The 19877-nt window shown below is 36.1% G+C and overlaps 1 protein-coding gene across 4 annotated transcripts in view; it reads right to left on the bottom strand.

Annotated features, from left to right (window-relative positions):
• The window catches only part of LOC103696235 (glycine--tRNA ligase, chloroplastic/mitochondrial 2), a 56104-nt gene that overhangs the window by 26797 nt on the left and 9430 nt on the right, over window positions 1-19877 (bottom strand). For all 4 annotated transcript variants that reach the window (XR_003383280.2, XM_026800811.2, XM_008777783.4 and 1 more), the window contains 10 exons: window positions 18706-18822; window positions 18490-18591; window positions 16426-16549; window positions 15504-15587; window positions 13398-13484; window positions 7837-7938; window positions 7218-7281; window positions 5173-5228; window positions 4329-4400; window positions 1768-1850 (listed from right to left, as the gene is read on the bottom strand). Coding sequence is in view for 3 of the 4 variants with exons in the window: in XM_026800811.2 (XP_026656612.2) it covers window positions 1768-1850; window positions 4329-4400; window positions 5173-5228; window positions 7218-7281; window positions 7837-7938; window positions 13398-13484; window positions 15504-15587; window positions 16426-16549; window positions 18490-18591; window positions 18706-18822 (891 nt within the window). In the remaining variant the exon portion in view is untranslated. The remainder of the gene's footprint in view (window positions 1-1767; window positions 1851-4328; window positions 4401-5172; window positions 5229-7217; window positions 7282-7836; window positions 7939-13397; window positions 13485-15503; window positions 15588-16425; window positions 16550-18489; window positions 18592-18705; window positions 18823-19877) is intronic.

Here is a 19877-nt window from a genome sequence, read left to right as displayed (position 1 = left end):
GCTCTTGATTTAAATTCTAAGTACTGGCTCATGTATATCTGATTTGACATGGTGAAGGAGGAGGAGGTGGAAGAATAGGAAGAAAAAGAGAGGCAACATCAGTGGCTTTGCTTGGATACAGCGTTTTATTTTTGATTGATGATTTCTAAATTTCTTTGAAAAGTTATTATGTTTTGACCTTTTCCCTCCCAACAACTGATGAGAATCAAACCAACACAAGCACCATAAGTTATCTTTTCCTTTTTTGGTTTTCTCTCCAATTTTCTTTTTCTATATAAGATTTATTTTCCCTGATTCTGATCTTACTTCTTTCAGTGTGTAATGCGATTATTTTTTTCTTATCACAGAAGTGTTACTTGTTTGTGTCCATACCCTATTTTCCCTGCTGAAATTAGGTTTCAGAAAGAAATCTGATTCTGAAATACATGAGTACGATGTTTTTTTTGAGAAATAATGTGTTTGTATAATTGTTGCAGAATATAATTAGTCTTTTTTTCTTCTTTTTTTTTTCGTTTCTTGAGGTTAGTATGAAGAAGAACCCCAGTATGTGACTTTATATTTATTTGCCTAGTTTTCATAATATGATCAAGAGATAAACACCTCTCTCAAGAACATTGTTTGCCTGATCCCTCAACAGAAATTCTGGCTCCACCAACTGCTAATAACACCAATAGACTGCTGGAAAATACACAACTTGTATTGCACAAATTTTGGAGGATAGAACAACAGAAATCAGCCTTTATTTCATAAAAGTCCAGCAGAATTTACTCCTTAGTTTTGACGTAACTTCAAGAAACTAAGTGCCAAATCACTGCCTAAGGCAAATTTAGTAAAATTTAATATTATGAAACCTAAAAGACTAGCTTGTATGTAGGATAGGATAGATTATTTACAAACATGGCAAAAATACTAAAGATTCTCTAGACTTCCAAGGATTTCAGACAAAGCGAAGCATTATCTAGACACTTTGGCATGGGTGTCATGCATCTAGGTTTCCCCAGGTATCCAACAGTTCAACCTCCAGAAACTTAATATTTCTTACTGTACGTCCAATAATCAATTTTCATAGATAAAATAATAAACTACTCCTTCAATAGATTCTCCTCAGCGTTCAAACATCGTATAACATGGCATAAAATTAGTAACCTTCATGATAACATACACACCTGATAATGCAATACAAAACATAATTCCATGGTTTTGTTTATGGTGAGTTACCTGATAATACAAACAGCATAACAATGATATTCAACTTGTCTATGAAAGAGAAAATGACTAAATGGAAAGTCATACTAAAAAGCTTTATGTGCATAAAAAGTGGAGTAGAAGATCCATCATGTATTCAAGATTGATATCAAAATTGCCAATGATGAGTTAATTAGAGTTCTAGTATCGGACTTCAACAATTTAATGTTATGCTTTTTCTGCTTCGATCAGAGTACTTTCATCTTTTTGTACCGTTCTCGGAACCTTTTACTTACGTTTCCTTGTGAACTTCATGGTGTTGTTTAATGAAAACAGAAAGTATTTCTTAGAATCGAAGATACAGTGTTATTTTCAAAGCTGTTCCTTTTATTTTCTATGATGCATGAATTACTGAATACTGGAACCAAAACGGAGTGGACGATCAGGTCCAGAAACAATACTACAATTGACATTAAGGAACACAAGTAGGAAGAAAATCATGCAATTGACAAGACAAGCAGGAATGGATAAATCAATTTGAACTTTTGAAGTATATACATAACTTTCAAGGAGACAGAATACCTTGAAACTCCAGCAAACGTAAATGGCACAACTACGTCTCCATACAGAGCCAATATCCAGCGAATTGGTCGACTAAACACGACCTACATGTGATAGATGATCAACAGATCACTTAACATTTATCACCACAAGGTTTGCACAAAAAAATCAAAGAAGCAGAAAATTATGAAAAGTGATAAATTGACTTGTTCTGTAACAGATGGATTAGGCATATAAACAAAAGAAATATACAAGCATAAGATTTTGCAGTGGTGCAGGTTGTGATTAGCAGACATATTCCTTGATCAGCTATAAAACTGAATGGCAAAAAATATCTGATGATTTGTAAGACTATTCTCTGGTGCCAATGATGCAAGATTGCGAGAAGTCGCTGATGATTCATTGTTCATTCGGATATTGCAATAAAATTGAAGTCACAAATTCCTTGATCCCCAATAATATACTGAAACAGGTTAGCATGAACATTCACTATTACCAGCAAGTTACTGAAGCAGGGTGTTTCTACTTAATTACATCCTGAAGTTCACTTCAAAGACACTACTGGGGACATTTAGAACAGATTGGAGAAACAAAATATAGTACTTCTGCACATACTAGTGTGGATCTAGAAACAATGTTTCTCTGATAACTAAGGCCAACTTCATCTCCATCACCTTAATGTATTACACGAACCTAGCAGAACAGTAATATATGCAATCTCTTCTCACTTGTTTGAATGGACTCACATTTCACCGGCATAAGTTTGAAACTTAGGACCCCAGCTCTTTCTCTCTCTCTCTCTCTCCCTCTCCCCCTTAGTCCACCCTCACCCCAGGAACCAAATCAGATAGCACATGAAGAACCATCGGGATTTAAGATTTTTACTGTATATTCGAGCTAAGGTCCGCTATACCGACCGTATCGATGGACACCGGTACAAGTACGGTACCGGTTCGGTATCGGTTGGAACCAGTACCGAACTGGCCAACAGAGCACCAGACGCAAAAAAAGAAAACACGCGGACGCGCGCGCGTCCGCACGGAAGCATTAAATGTTATAGTGGCATTAAATGGCCCATGCAGGTTGCCCCGTTGCTGGAGAACCGGCCATTGGCACGGTTCCCTGTTGGAGAATCGGCCGTTGGCGCGGTTTTCTGCGTGGGGAATCGCACGCGGGTGCGAGGTGGGCGCGCTATTCCCTACTTGCGCCCGCGCGGGTGCTCTTCCCAGCGTACAGGCGCGCTGCCCGCGCGGGCACAATTTCCAGCGTAGGGAACCACGCGCGGATGCGTTCCCAGCGCGGAAAACCCCGCGCAGGTGCGGTTCCCAGCTCGCGCCTGCGCGGGCGTGGCGACCAGTGCGAACCAGTCCAGTTCGCAAGGTTGTACTGGACCCAAGGTTCGCGGTACCGATGGTACCGACGTACCGGTCGGCTCCGGTAACGGTACGGTACCGGTGCCGAACCGAGCCGAACCGATACCGTACCGATGGGGCACATTCGGCCTGTTTTCGACCCCATCGTCGTTTTTTTTTTTTGGGAGTTCTTTCACTTTTGGATATTTTTTTGATGTTTTTATGTTTAGGTTTAAGGTTAAAAGTAGATGATGCAACTTATTACTTCCAAATGATTCAAATAATGAGATGAAGAACATAAAATATTTTCAAATTAAGATACAATCAATTACATACATTTAAAGCACTCTCGAATATCTAAAATCGGATTGAGTGGCACTTTGAAAAGTGCCCCAGTATGGCACTTTTGAAAGTGCCAGCCTCTGGCCAGCGCTGTGGCATTTTCAAAGTGCCACAGCGCTGGCACCAAGATTCGCCGTACCGGTACCGAACCCCGTACCGGTGCCGCACTAGCATAAGCGTACCGAATGTCGGTACGGTTCGGTACGCGGTACGTCAGGCGTACCGACACTGGCGTACCGATACCAGTATCCATCGGTACGGGTACGGTACGCCCGGTACCGACCTGTACCGATCGGTACAGCATACCATGGCTGGCACTATTTTTCAGAAGCGAACCGGTGCGAACCGGCTCGGTTCGCACCGGTTCGAGCTCATACCGGTGCGAACCGAGCCGGTTCGCACCGGTACGAGGCTCAAACCAAACGGTTCCGACCCATATTGGGTCGGAACCGTTTTATACCCCTGTATCGGATCGGTGCGGCTCGGTACCGGTCCGGTACGGGCTGAACCGACCGGTACAGGTCGGTTCAGCAGACTTTGAAGTCTGGACCGGTCAGTGGCGGTACCGGTTCGATACGAGCTGGACCGGTCTGTTGAATCGGCCTGTATGGGCCGGTTCAACAGACCTTGATTCGAGCAAAGGTGAAAGATATCCCTGACAAAGAACCAGATCAGAGATATAAGGATATGAATGGGTAAAAATGTGTACTACTGAAAAAAAATGATTCAGGAGACACCACCCCCAGGATTTTTTTTAATTATACATGTGAGAAATGCACCATCTTAAAAGGAATAATCAATAATTAGAGTATTTCTCTAGTCTGAAATTTAACATATAAAACAAGATTGAACACTAAAAGACTAGAAAAGTGGGGCAGTGATCTTTACCTGGGAGTTCCAGCGCATTGACTTTGGAAATGAAATTTTAGTTATAATGCTCGGAAGATCTTCAGCTAACACCTAAGAAAAATTAAAAGAAAGGAAGCTTAAAATAAAGGACACAGTTGGGAAAAAAGCATCAAAAAATATAATAGGAGTTCCAATGACTTTATGCAATTTATCCAGTGGATGACAATGAAAAATAACTTAATAGTTCACTGCATAGATAAATTTGAACAAGATGCACAAGTACCCAAAGCATTAAGCATACATTCAAAAGATGCTACAAAAATATGGACATGCAACGAACTATATGGAATGTATATGTGAAACAATATATATGTAATTAAATTCTCAACAAGATATGTCTTGCATGACTAGGAAGGTGTTACAAAACTATAAAAAATCAGATAAAATTGATCAACATCATGTATCAGGATACTGACTAATGAGTTTTAATGCAGTTTATTACAACCTTTAACTTACTTTAGGCTCAAGTGATCCAGCAGAATAATTAGAATGCCATCTAAGTGAAAGCTAATTGCACTCTATACGCAAACGACTACGATAGGCATCTGAATTTCTAATTCAACATAGATAATTTAAGCATCTTAGGTGGAGTATGATGTCATAGAATGATAACAATATTTAAGAAACTCCACAAAGAAATTTGTTGATATAGACGATCAACAAGTTTTGCGTGCATTTCTGTGTGTAGCTTCTATACCCACCATTTCTTTTATGTTGAATACAGCTATTGAAGTAGCAGATACATGTACATAGAAATCCCAAATTATTAAAAATTATTCTGCTAATAGCCTGACTTAATTCACAAAGAGATAAAATTTAGAACCTGTAGAGCAGATCGTGCAGATTTCTTCACTCGAACATAAACATATTCCGTCTTACCTGCAAAAGATATGCACCTACTAAGTACTAAACAGAATAAATTAGTAACAGTCAAGGTCCACCCCAGGTATGAACCACCCTGTACCAAGTGCACTGCACCATACCAAACTGTTACTCGATATGGGGTGCATACCGAGTGTCGGTATGCTGAACCAACCGATACCAACACTGTGCCAATATGGTACTAGTACAGGTACCGAAACTGCGATTGCAAACCTTGGTAATAGGTATAATTGGATTACAGTACATATAATTTTTGAAACAGCACTTCTAAGTTATAACTGATTCAGAAGAATCATGTTTATGTGTTGATTAAAATTCATGCATGTCCAAATGACAGATGAAAGAGACAGAGAGTGCTATGAAAAACAAAGACTTTACGTGCATACGTATAATTTTTCAAACAGCATTAATAATAATTGATTCAAAAGAATCATATTTATGAGCTGCAAGTCAAAATTCACATATTTCCAAATGGCAAATGAAAGAGTGCTTCAAAGAACAAAGTCTTAGATATATGTTCTAATGGCATGCACATAACAAATGCCGCTAGGGTAAGTGAGTAACATCTGGAATTTGAGTTCAGTCAGAGCCCTCCTCAACATGCAGAGCAACACTAAGAGAAACCACCAAAACTTCATATGTATCAACATATAATAACGTTGCCATACTACATTGTTGCTAAGCACAGAGGTAATCAACTAACAGCTTTAAGCATTTTTACCAGATAAAATTGCTCAAACAAACCAATCAAGTAATTCCAAATTAGGTGCTCGAGACCAATTCAGTATTGCTTCTTATTGCTTCTAAGCATAAGACTATATCCCGTCATTAGATCAGTAAATAGAAAAAGACATCTTTACTTTTTTTATTTATTGAATGGCAAAAGTACTGCCATCTATGTACAATACCTATTGTAATACATGGGAGTAAATGCGTCATTTGTTTGCAGGAGCCACAAAAGTTACTCAAGTGGGAGCATTAAGACTCTACCCAATACGTGTATGCATGCACACGCATATAATTTGACTTTCTGACAATAAACAAGCTAGATTAGGTGTAACACTAATTACTAGTTCATAAAACACAAATAAACAGCTATAATTATGAGGCAAATAACAGATAAATCTATAAAGCAAGGTTTTAGATACTAGTAACAGACCATACAGTTTTTCCATCGAAACAGTCCAGTATTGATACGGTAGCAATACCTATAATACATTACAAAACTGATAGCATCAAAAAGAATGAAAAACCATCAGTATTGGCCGGTACTGATGGTACAATACCGGTGGCAAATACCAATAAGACCAGCACAAGCAGAAAATACTCGTATGGATGGTTCAGAATCCAGGGACCCACACCAATGCTGGGCATAGAACAGCAAGGTATCAAAAGTACTGTCATATTCTGTTTTTGAAGACATGCTATAAAGCATTTATTGTTGAATATTCCAATCAACAATAAGAAGCATGCCTTATAGAAGAAACTGACCCATCATTTGTGAATCCTTATCAAGTCAAAATCATCTACATCTACATTTTTAGTACTTCATGTTTCTTAAATATGTTTGGAAAACCTAGTGGGTCAGAGCCAGCAAAGTAATATAAACTATGGTAGGCATTATTATGTAACTTCTCAATAAAATCAAAATTATTCATTTACAGGAACTATAAGGATTCCAACAAAAACCAGTGCCGATACATGTCCAACAGCAGCAAACCAGCGAGGTACAAGGTCCAGGTAGCATCTGATAAGATGATACTTATCAGATGCAGATGAAAAGCAAATTAAAACAACTAATGATAATTTTTACATATTACTTGGAATCTTGGATGCAGTCCTCAAAAGGACAAAGGACTGACAACAGACCAATATACTTAAAATGTATCATAGCAGAGCTGAAGAGAAACATTTATAGCAAATAGAGAATTGACAAGCTTCAATTTCGTAAACTGAAAATAGGGCATGACCGTATTCAGTATTCACCTTCAACTTTGTTGTATAGACTGTCAATAGATACACAGTTCTTGTGGCAGAAACCTTCAGCAGCCTAGCAACAAAAGCAAAACATTATTACAATGAAAATGAAATTGACATGGGAACCCCCAAAGATTATGTTTGTAGATGTATCTTTTATATTATACTTCTTTCTGTGATAATCAGATAAAGTAGGATATCATGAACTACAAGCCCTTGGCATGATAAATAAAACTGATATGAGTTTTGCTTCTTCAAGAGCTGAAAATTGGAGATTTTGATAATAATTCCATGTCTGGTACATTTCTCGAAGTGGTAAATCATACAACATAATGAATAATATTAAATATTCAGCAAAAAGGTTCAAGAGGCAGAGAAAGGAAAACAAAATAAGAAATAAAACCTTCTGTTCCAACTCATAACAAGAGCGTGACAAACAACTGACAACATGATGATGTGAAGGTGAATTAATAATATGGGTAGACAATACATGCCCCATATGAGGGTGGGATTATTAATTTTAATTTTTAAATGTTGTACCAGCAATACTTTTTCATCCATGCTTTGATTAAATTAATCATTCAGTGTGCCAAAAGTTGCAATAGGCACAGAAGTACCAGGTCAGGACCTTAGTAGGATTTCCTTCTTGGTCAAATGCTTTCGCTGCAGGAGGACCCCGTATTTCAACCTCATTCTCTGCTTGCTTAGAACTGAGATTCTCGACGCAAATCTGCAATCAGATCCATGCTTTGCTATTACAATGTATTGCATTTAAGTGATAAATGACAGATAGATATTGAAGGAGGTAATAAATTAAAATATGATAGACTATGTTTGACATAAAACTTTAATGAGTATGCAGGCTTGGCATTATAGAAAAATGTCTCTAGCCATTGCTCTGAAAAAATTATGCAGTCTTCCATTCCTTTTGCTACTTCCATGATCAATCACAATAAGAAACAGTTGGAGCTTCTGCTTCTTTCTTTCTTTTCCTTTCTTTTTTTTTAGAGAGAGAGAGAGGCCAGGAGGGAGACCCATCCCAAATTACAAATTCCTTCTTTCTGCTTGGTGGAGTGGGACAACTTGAGCAATAACAGTTCACATGAGCTGCTTCTACTTTGTCAACATCATTTATGTACATAGTTGACTAGAATCTGTCGTTCAGTCAATAATTGATGGATGATAAACATTAATCAATGAAAATGATGCTGACAATAGTTAGTGTAGCATATAATAGTTGATAGCAACATGAACAGATCCACGAAGCCCAAGGAGTAAATAGAAGACAAGGATGTTGGTTATGGTTATGATTATGGCCCTGTTTGAGGGAGCTGTGGGCAGTAAAGCTGTTGGAAGTAGAGATGTTAGAAGTAGAGCTGTCTGAAGTAGAGCTGTTATAAAAAGCTGTTTGCTGTTTGATAACTACATTTGTAAAGTACTGTGGCACTTTAACATATGTTTGATAAACAAACTGAGAAAGTACTTTTGTATGACAAAATTACCATAAAGAACATTGCATAGTATTATACAACAAAATATAATAAAACATAACATATATTAATACATAAATATACGATATAGTATAATATTATTGTAATATAAAATAATATTATTATAATATAGCATAATAGTAATATAATTATTAGAGTAAATTAATTTTTGATAATATCATATAATATTAAATTATTTAACATAACATATTAATATATTATGATATAATGTAATATATATTATATTTATAGTATAATACAATAACAAAGGTATAAAATATTATAATTATTAGTATAAATTAATTTTTCATAATATAACATAATATTAAATTATTTAAAATAACATATTAATATATTATGATGTAATGTAATATAATATAATATTTATAGTATAATACAATAAGAAAGGTATAAAATATTATAATTATTAGTATAAATTAATTTTCCATAATATAACATAATATTAAATTATTTAAAATAACATATTAATGTATTATGATATAACGTATTATGATATTATATTTATATATAATACAATAATAAAGATATAAAATATTATAATTATTAGTATAAATTAATTTTTCATAATATAACATAATATTAAATTATATAAAATAACATATTAATGTATTATGATGTAATGTAATATACTATAATATTTATATTATAATACAATAATAAAGGTATAAAATATTATAATTATTAGTATAAATTAATTTCTCATAATATAACATAATATTAGATTATTTAACATAACATATTAATGTATTATGATATAACGTATTATGATATTATATTTATAGTATAATACAATAATAAAGATATAAAATATTATAATTATTAGTATAAATTAATTTTCCATAATATAACATAATATTAAATTATTTAAAATAACATATTAACATATTATTATGTAATGTAATGTAATATAATATAATATTTATAGTATAATACAATAATAAAGGTATAAAATATTATAATTATTAGTATAAATTAATTTCCCATAATATAACATAATATTAAATTATTTAACATAATATATTAATGTATTATGATATAACGTATTATAATATTATATTTATAGTATAATACAATAATAAAGGTATAAAATATTATAATTATTAGTATAAATTAATTTTTCATAATATAACATAATATTAAATTATTTAAAATAACATATTATTGTATTATGATGTAATGTAATATAATAATATTTATAGTATAATACAATAATAAAGGTATAAAATATTTTAATTATTAGTGTAAATTAATTTTTCATCCTCCGAATGACCATTTATCTCTCTAACAATTTTTCTTGCGGAAGGAAGTCTGACGGCTAGGGTTCTTGGCTCCAGCAGATTTTTAGGTTTATAAAGGAACAAACTATGTAATTATTATATTTTAATATGGGTATTTTTTTCAAAAATACAGCTTTCCGACAAAGCTGAAAACAGCATTTTTGGAAAGCTCCAAATTGGAGCTTTCCCCCAAAAGCTGTTTTCAGCTTCCCGCAAAAGCTGAAACAGCTTTTCGGAAATTTTACCAAACACCATTTTTTATCTAAAAGTACTTTTGGAGGGCCAGAAAGTGCTTTTTGGCCCTCCAAAAGCTCCCCCAAACAGGGCCTATGTCTTCACAACAAAGCTTTCTCACCATGAAGAAACATCTTCAAATGCATTAGATGACAAATCATGCCATAAAGCATAGACAGAATGTGAAAGAAGAATAGCCAAATGAGATGTGTGGAACCTCTCTTTGTTGGTAAGCATTCAGTAAGTGAAAGTTACAACAGGTTTATGGTGAAAGCATCCATGGAAGATTTATTGAAACATCTGTAGCACCAAAAAGGAGGAGGAAGGGGAGAGAAACATAGATCTATGTAAGAAACTTAGATATGATTTTGCAATTTTAGAATTCATTCTGGCAATGACCACAAGAGGGACAGGGGGGGCGGAGAATAGCTATACCATTAGTATTAAATTTCAAAATTTAGTCAGCATCTCAAATATAGGTGGAGAGCAAGGTCCACCAAACCAGTACCGGAACCCATACCGATCGGCGGACGGGTCGGTATGGTACCGATTCTGTACCGTACTGACATATGGTATGCTTGGGCTTGAGTTTTTCAAGTTCAATTAATTGGTAATTAATTTTTTTTAACTTTTTTTTAATGATTTTAAGTCTAATTTGATATTTTTTTTGATTTTTTTGATGTTTTTATGATTTCGGTTTAACCTAAATAATGCATTTTGTTGTTTTAAAATGATACAAAACATAAAATGATTAGTGAGATGTTGAATGCTAGAAGAAGAAACATCAAGTAGTGAGATAAAAAATATAAAATAAAAGAATCAATTACATATATTTAAGGTACAGCATACATACCAATATTTAAAATCTCGTCGAGTGACAATGCTTCTTATAAATATTCGGATCATTAGCATAGTCAGAAGGCAAATCAACCCACCCCTCTAACCAAGCAATGTTGTAGGCTTGTATGTTCATCCTATAAAGAACGCGCTCGGGTTATAAGCACTCTCGAATCTCTCGCTAAAACTCTGGCTCTAAGAGATGTCCTCTAACTAATAAAATGGTTATAAAACGGTTGTGAAGGAGCCCATCCGAATAAGCCGGTAGCAAAATCCGACCCGTAAGATTCTCTAGGCTGCATAGAGTAGTAGCCATCGGAGGATGCCTCAGACATACCATATCCATATCCGTATCCATATGAGTCGTAGGCTGTCTGTGGCTACAGATAATAGAATCTAGTATACTATTCGGAACTTGATACGCCTATAAATCCTACTCCACGTGTGAGGTCATCTACAGCTACATCGTGTTCTCCTAAATGATCTCGAAAAATTCATCTCCTATATGCAATCGTATCTTCGAGGGTTCTACCAAATCATGCACGGTAGTCTCTATCCTGTATAGCATGCGTAAACTGAAACTCATCAGTAAATCAAAGATCCTGCAGTTGTCTCATGAATGGTGATCTCATGTCCTCCACTTCCTCTCTGGCCAGTAGATCCATGACCATCAGAAGTGCTGCTCCTGCTCTGCTCCTCTACACTCTCCATTTGGATTGCAGGTGCCTTTTGTTTTTCTTTTTTAGCATGCTAGGCAGCTGCCTGCTTACCCTTCATGCCACTCGTTAACTGCTTATCCTCCGTACCACTCACTACCTGTTTACCCTTTGTGCCACTCACTGTCTGGCTATGTTAGGAGGATATATGTCGTCCTCCTGACTGAGTCGATCGGATAGCATAGTGGCTTCGTCTAAGCATCTCTCGTCGATTAGGTAGCTTCGACCTTCCCAACACCTTTTAACAAAAGAAGGAAAGCAGGAGGGGGCCCAATTTCGAACTGGGTTCTCGGTGCGAACCGGATGGTTTGCACCAAGTTCAAATGGAATCGGCCGGTTCACGGCCAGTTCTGGCCCGTTCGCAGCCAATTCCGACTGGTTCGCAGCTGGAACCAAATTTAATAGACGAACCAACCTAGTTCCCCACCGGGTCGGCTTTGTGCGGGCCGAACCAGGCGGCTCGGTCCGGTTCGGCCTACCTTGGTTGGGAGTGTCTCAGACATGTGTATTAATTAAAAAAACAAAAAAATACAGCTTTCATGGCAATAAATACGGATAACGTAATTGTATTTACACAAATAATGACATGCTTTAGTGTTGTATGCATATGTACAGCATCATGCATTTCATGTAACATGGACATGAACTACTAATGCGGATGCAGGGGCCGCAACATGGACTATACAAGGCTGGTACGGAAGTGCACATCCATTGGGCCACAAGCAACACTGATAAGGGAGTAAAGGACTCAAGAAAATTGATAAAGACAAAGTTGAACATATTAGCAAAATCTTGTGTCAACGACTAATTAATAAGACTAAACAATATGGAATATAATTACTCAAAGATTAAAACTGGTATTAGTGTCTGAAATCTGAATTATCATTAACATTTGCAATAATATAAGTTTTAAGCGGTAGTTAAATACTACCTATAGCATGGATGCTAGACTTATGACCTAATTTTCTCTTAAAAAAATTAGAAAGTTGGACTGATTGAGTGACTTGCATTTCTAAGCAATAGAGGTGATTAGGAAGGACAATCAAACTAGTATTCCCAATTTGTGACTTGGAATTATTAACATGTATCAAGAATTCAAATTTATTGCCATATATTGAGAATTCAAGTCCCTTGCAAGGTATCGTATATCTCGTCTGAGCTATATGCTAAAGAAAGAATTACCAGTAGTTTATATTATTTTTTCATTGAAGACATCGATATAATTGAGAACAAGGAGGCATTATGCTAGGAATGGCCAATCAAAGCAGTGCATGGTCCTTGAATCAGGAAAGCACAGTAGCATCTAAAAGCCACCATATTTTGCAGTAGAGACGGTATTCACAAAGTGAACTGAAGCTTCTAGATAAAAATTTCAACGTCAACTATTATACTAAACATCTACACCCATATTGTTTCTTGAGATACCTTAGCCAAAAAAGACACTTTAAGTTAAAAAGGTAGCAACATCGGGAAAGAAGCTTATCTTTAAAGATTGCAAAATTGACACAAGCCCTTTACCATTAATGATAGATAATCAATCAGGGGAAAAGGTTTACAGAGTAAAAAAGATATGAACAATATGAATTCAAGATAATGGAAAGTTGAAGCTCATACCACTAGTCGACGCGGTGTGCCATATGCTAACACTTGCCCATGGTTTAATCTTTGATTTTTCAGGGACTGCATTACTAAATTTCTAAGCTGCAAGAATTGGAACGAAGTTTTAGCCCAACAGCCAATGATCTTCTCTTTTAAGGAGGTGAATGAATAAATGTGAATAAAAAAAACATATTCAGTTATCTACTCATGCTATCTTCACTACTTTCTTGTTATCAGTCAAACAGAGATCAACATAAGAAAACAATACAAGGCTTGAGGATTTAATGTGTTAAAGCACAGAATCGTGTGTAGATCATCAAAAAATGTCTGCCAAGCAAGAAAGGAGGGCATAACAGATGCAAGAATGAACTCAAAGAGTGTCCACAATTCACATCAAAATAATAAGCAACGGAAGGTTTTAAATGCTAAGTTGGGAGGTCAAAAAGGAATTTGGGGGCCTCGTCCTGCTGCCAGCATCCTCTGTGGAGAACAACACAAGGATCAAGGAATAGCAACTTTAATGCTCCAAAGAAGCAATTCATATTTTAGGCAGTTTACTTATGTTTTAGAGTCCTTTGTATATATGAAGTTGTTCAAGCTCTTTTTTGCTAGTCTCTTTTACTTATTTTTTTATAAATCCCATAGGAGAAAAATATAAGAGAGACTGATTGTGCTCTCAGTGAAGGACATAAGATCTCCTTCAGCTGGTTCTCACTAAAAGATATTAAATGCAACTTCTTTTAGGTGGTTGTTGCCAAACAAAACGACACAACTGTAGATCCTTTGCAGAGTCTTAGAGAGTACTTGAGAAAGATAAGTGGCTGAGCAGAATAGTAAATATAAATGTATAAGGAATTCAAACAGCCAGGGAAAGGGCTAACCTTTCACTGATGTATTCTTTTTTCTTTTGTTTTTTTAAGATTTGCTGTGCCGGTACTGGAGGCCGTACCGGTTGGCTGGCGGCACGGTTTGGTATACCCCCGTGCCATTCCGTGCCAGGCCGGCACAACAAAAAGGATGAGGGAGAGGGAGAATGGGAGAGAGGAAGAGAGAGAGAGAGAGAGAGAGAGAGAGGGGGGAGCAAGAAGGAAGAGAGCCTATGGAGGCCGCTAGAGAGGCGCCGGAGGGCCCGAGAGGGCTGCAGGAGGGGCTCCACCCTCTAGACCCTTGTTTCAATCGAAATAGGGGTTCGTGAAGCTCCTTTTTTATTTTGAAAATTTGCAGCCCTCCCTTCCTCTCCCTCTCCCTCTCCCTTCCTCTTTCTCTCCCTTCCCCTTCCTCCCCCTCTCTCTCTTTTCCTCTCTTTCCTTCTCCCTGTCCCCCTCCTACCGGTTTCTTGTTGTGAATGTCGGAACCATCGCGGTTCGCCGTTGGCATGGCTCGATACGCCCGAACTGGGCAGTTCGGGATGGTTCCGCATTCCTTAATTTTTTTACTTCAATTTTCTGAGTCATTCATAAGAAAATGTGAGTGTGAAATTTTTGAGTAGTCTATTTCCCCTCAAGTGATGAATCCCATTGAAGGGGATACTTTAACATGGGAGAAGAAGTAAAATACACCAGAGGTTTGGCTGTTCTTCCTCCCCCTTTTCTCTGTTTTCTGTTCGAAACCCAGGTTCTCTTATACTTCTGCTGTTTGTATCTGTTCTCAAAGCATCATATTTTCTCTTCCTTAGTTTCTGCTGTCTGTTTATTTTCTGGGACTGATTAGCCATATTTTCACTCTAGAAGTAATCCAGCATGAGAACCAAGCTTAGATCTAGCACTACAGATCTCTACAATTATTTAATAACCAGATTAATGCCATTTTCCTACTGAAACCAATACACTTTAACCTGGGTTTTGATTACAAGCCAACATGGGTCCTCTTCTTCCAGAGAACCCTAAGAAATCCTTCTGTTGGGCCACTGTATATTCTTCGAAGCCAAAAAGCAGATAATTAAATTCTTTATTTCTTAATTCTCTATAATAATAGTCCTCTTTTCTGAAACTGGATTGCTGGAAAACAGAAAAACCAGATACTAGAATTTCTAGTTCCTTGGTCTACCAGCAATATAAAAGGTTATTCTACATGTCCAGCATCAAATCAGTCTGTGAATGATACTAAAGCTAGCATCTTCACCTGCTCACTTGCTTCAATGACATCATGAGGTGGCATCTCTTCTGTTCCAATCTCAATAACAAATGTTCTAGGTTCCATTGTCACCTGAAAATAGGTTTAAGATAGAACGGGGAAGTCAATAACTATGAAAGAATGCAAGTCAAAATTTGAAATGTAAGAATACAAGTTAATATGATTTGAAGTTCATACTTTGGCTAAAAATTCTTCAATTTCTAGTACGAATTGGGAAACCGAGAAGGGCATACCTATGTGTGCATATGTATGCATGTATATATGTATGTATATGAGTTCGTGTGCATGTGAAGATGTGTAGAGACAGGGAAGAGAAAAACAACATTCTGATACCAAACAGCTCAAACGTGCACTTATAATTATCCATTACCTTCACAAGTGTTTTACATCATTTAGTCCTAAAATTTAAATTGCAAGAATTGCCAAGCCCAATAGAGTATAGACACTTTGTCCTCAACCCTCTCATTGTCTCCAGCTTGCGCACATCTTGCTTCAAAGATTCTCATATTCCTTCCATCCCATGCATACCAGTCAAGAGCATACATCGAGACTAGCAAGAGCTTCAATCATCTCAACTTTAAAGGGTCCACTTAGATAAGTCAAATATAACTAGAACATTGGGTTCAAAATATGTGCATTTAGCAGTAAGTCATTTGGAACATCTAGATCAAATAGACAAGTTTCCCTAACAAATCAATATTTCTTTCTGTGTGTTTATTGTCAGCATTGGATCTTTCTATGCAAGTGTATGCCAATACTTGATTATGACATCAAATGATGCACTCATGTCTGAATTATTATGGCAAATTCAGAACTATTTATGCCAATAGTTTCACCAGAAACTCATGACCAGTTGTAGACTATACTGCAACATCATGATAAGAGGAAAGAAAGTCAAAACAAAACTAACCTTTCTCAAGTCTGTCTCGAGAACTTTCTGATAAATGAGATGATTGCCTTCAGAAGAGAAGCCCAAGGGATGTCCAAGATTCTCGCGCGTCTTCACCCAGAGTTGAGCACATTGGCGAGCAAGACTGCTTAATTAAACAAGATCGCTTCCAAAGTTATCATACTACCTAATTATTTTATAGGAAGATTAACTTACAAAACATACTAGACAAAAAAGCTGCAAATTTGGAAGCAGAAAAGGATTATATGACAAAATAATCGAACTTGGCACTAATATTTAGAGTTGTAAAGAGTGATGCAAGAGCAGATATTTTGTTTATCTGAGGATATTCTAGTATAATTTTGAGTTGTATTAGAAGTTTTATGTACAAAATGAGTTAGAGATTGTTTAGTATATAGCTCTAATATACCAACACTGTACCAAGTGGTTACTAATACAGGGTCAGGTACGAACCTTGATTTGAACTAATCAAACTCCTAAACATAGACCATACTAAGGATGCAAGTAAAATGTAGACAAACATATCCCAAATTTATGCACTGCATTATCTAAAGAAGCTTGCCATATAAATTAACAATGCATCCATTATTAGAAAAGACTAGAAACAGAAATAGTAACAAGCCTAACTCAAAATCATAAATTTAACTTTGAATAGATTAGTTGTATACAAGACTTTAAGTATTGATATTGTTGGGCATGCTGGTCACCCACCAACAAGATACATTCTGTCCGTGTGTAGTTGTTTACTGCAGTATATTGTAGAATGATAGTGAAACATAATGATTTATATTGATAGTAACTGATTAAAGCTAATACCAGCATCATGCCAATAATCATGTGGCATGATATGTACTGCATGACATGATAACATACAAAGCAAGCACAAATATATGCTTTAGATTGAATGCTGACAACATCTATATTCATATCTACTTGCAGCTAACTAAACAGAGTTACAACTTAAGATTCTTTATATTAATTAAAATAGCTCAAACTGATGAACCTTAAGATGTTAAAAGTACCAAATCGGCAGACTTAACCAGCATTATTAGGCTTGAACAAGTCTTGTATTAGATTAAGACATTGCACTCTTCTTTAATTATTTAATCTTCTTTTCTGGCTGGTTCTTGAATTTCTTTTCTGTATGTTTGCAGTTCATAAGGCTCTATCAGTTAGTCCTGAATAATGTTCAAATAAGATAAGGTTTACACATGTTGATATTAAATAGAAGTTTTTGAGAGAGTTCCCTTGTTTTGATGTTGAGATTCCACTAGTTCAGCTGGTGCAACTTATATCTTCTTCACTGTGGTAAAATACCATTTTCTCATAGTTCAACAAAAAGTATGACTTGGACCTTAGTCCAAGGAGAGAAGTGTGAAGCCACTACTTATCCATTTGAGTATGTCTGCTCAACAGAAATAAATACAATAATTTAGCTATGCAGGCTTGAAATTATTTACTAACTTCCTGGTTGGTGGAAGGATAGTTCTTGCTGCCTTCAATTCAGAAACATAAGTCCTCAATTAAAATTTTGTTAAACTTCATCCATTCTTTCCACAACACTTGATTTGCTTGAAAGCTGTAAAGGCACAGTCCACTCCCACCATGCATTTCAAATATAGCTAATTTCAGAAAAATATTGTAAGAAGTTAAATGGGCAACTCAAGTGTTCGGGCATTATAGTAAATATGAAATGCTTCAGTTGTAGTAATCAAATTTGTGGGACATAAGACCAGGTATAGCAAGTTCCAGGTTGCTGCGAGATAAGATGTGGCAACAACTCCAAGATAATCAGACAGAAAAAGGTAGATACTGCCCATTTGACAAAACACTGAAGGAGAAAAATAAGTTATTGTCTTCTAGCAATACTAAGCAGACATATAAGACGAGTCAACTTACATACTCGATGTATTCCCTATTGGCATGTTATTGAAAGACAAATATCTAATACGTACATGCTCCAACTAAGGATTGCAGGTAAAATTAGGGCAATTCAATTTTGATGTTGATATTTCTAATTTATTATTGTAAGCTTACGGAAATAAACCAGGAAAATAGCCCCACCTGCGCATACGACCAAAATACCTAGCACGTTCGGTCACACCAATAAAGCCTCTGGAATCTAAAATATTAAAAGCATGAGAAGCCTTCAGAAGCTGATCGTACCTAACAGATTGTAAAGCAAAAGCCAACTTTAACAAAACTTTAACAAAATACCTACAATTAAACAGCTTTTGGACAAGAATAAGCAATAATAAGGAATTTCAACTCTAAGCATACGCAGGAATTGGAAGTCCAAGTGACAGCAAGGAGTGAGCTTCTTCCTCAAAATCTTCAAAGTGCTTTTGGATATTATTAACATTTGCATGCTCCAAATAATATGCACTCATCTCCTTCCTACATCACAAAAAAGCCAACATTCTTCTTGTGACTCTACATGTCTATAAGAATCCCACGTATCACTTCTTACTTGACAAGGGAAATAACTATTACAAGTCAAGTCCTCAACAAAACATGGGGCACCATGATTCCAGGGTTAAAGATGGTTGAAAATCGAAATATTCTACACCAAAAAGACATACATATCAAGGAAATTTTCAACATAAATAGAAGTAAATGTGAACTTCAAATTCAAGCAAATACATTTGGACATGCAATAGCTTATAAGCAAATTATAAAGAAAAGGAAACATAGCAATATTGCAAGTTGCAAGTTGCAACAGTTTCCAGCTTCACATGAAAAATGCAAGGAAAGTTAACATCTTTAAATGGCTAGCATTAGGGTGGTTGCATTCCATTTATTAAAACAACAGGAACAGATTAGTCAAGTAACAGAATAAAAACATATTTCGCAATTCGTAAACAGAAAATGCAATAACCGTAACTTGAACCGCCCCCCCCCCCCCCCCTCCCACACACACACACACACGTTATTTTTTCTCTCACATTATCATTATAAAGTTCACTTTTTTTTTCCTTTTTATATAACATAGATCAACATCCCTTCACAGGAGTAGGGAGCCAGCTATTACAACCGGCTAGTTGGCCATTTGCTTAGATTAATTTCCCTGAAATGGACTTCACGTTCAATATCATAATTCATATTCCAATATGGAATCTCCGTATATTCACTTATCCACCCATTCATGCTGGCACAAATTAATACAGGTTGCATGTAGATAGATGCAACTGTGCAGAATAAAGTTCTTTGTTCAAAATTTAATTTCCACAACTCACACAAAAACGAACAAGTGCAGGAACATGCTTGTGAACTAAAACCTCAGTGACACCTGTGCATAGATGCACGCAAGGTATGTCGTACCGGTATTGGTAGGCGTACCTGTCGGTTCGGACCGGTACAGTACCAGTTCGGATAGGTACGATACCAGTTCGGATTGGTCTACCGCGGGACCACGCGCCCGCTTGGTTCCCAGCATGGGAAACTGCGCGGGT

This window comes from Phoenix dactylifera, chromosome 17 (genome assembly GCF_009389715.1).
Source record: "Phoenix dactylifera cultivar Barhee BC4 chromosome 17, palm_55x_up_171113_PBpolish2nd_filt_p, whole genome shotgun sequence".
Taxonomy (NCBI): domain Eukaryota; kingdom Viridiplantae; phylum Streptophyta; class Magnoliopsida; order Arecales; family Arecaceae; genus Phoenix; species Phoenix dactylifera.
This window is presented reverse-complemented; position numbering and strand designations above follow the sequence as displayed.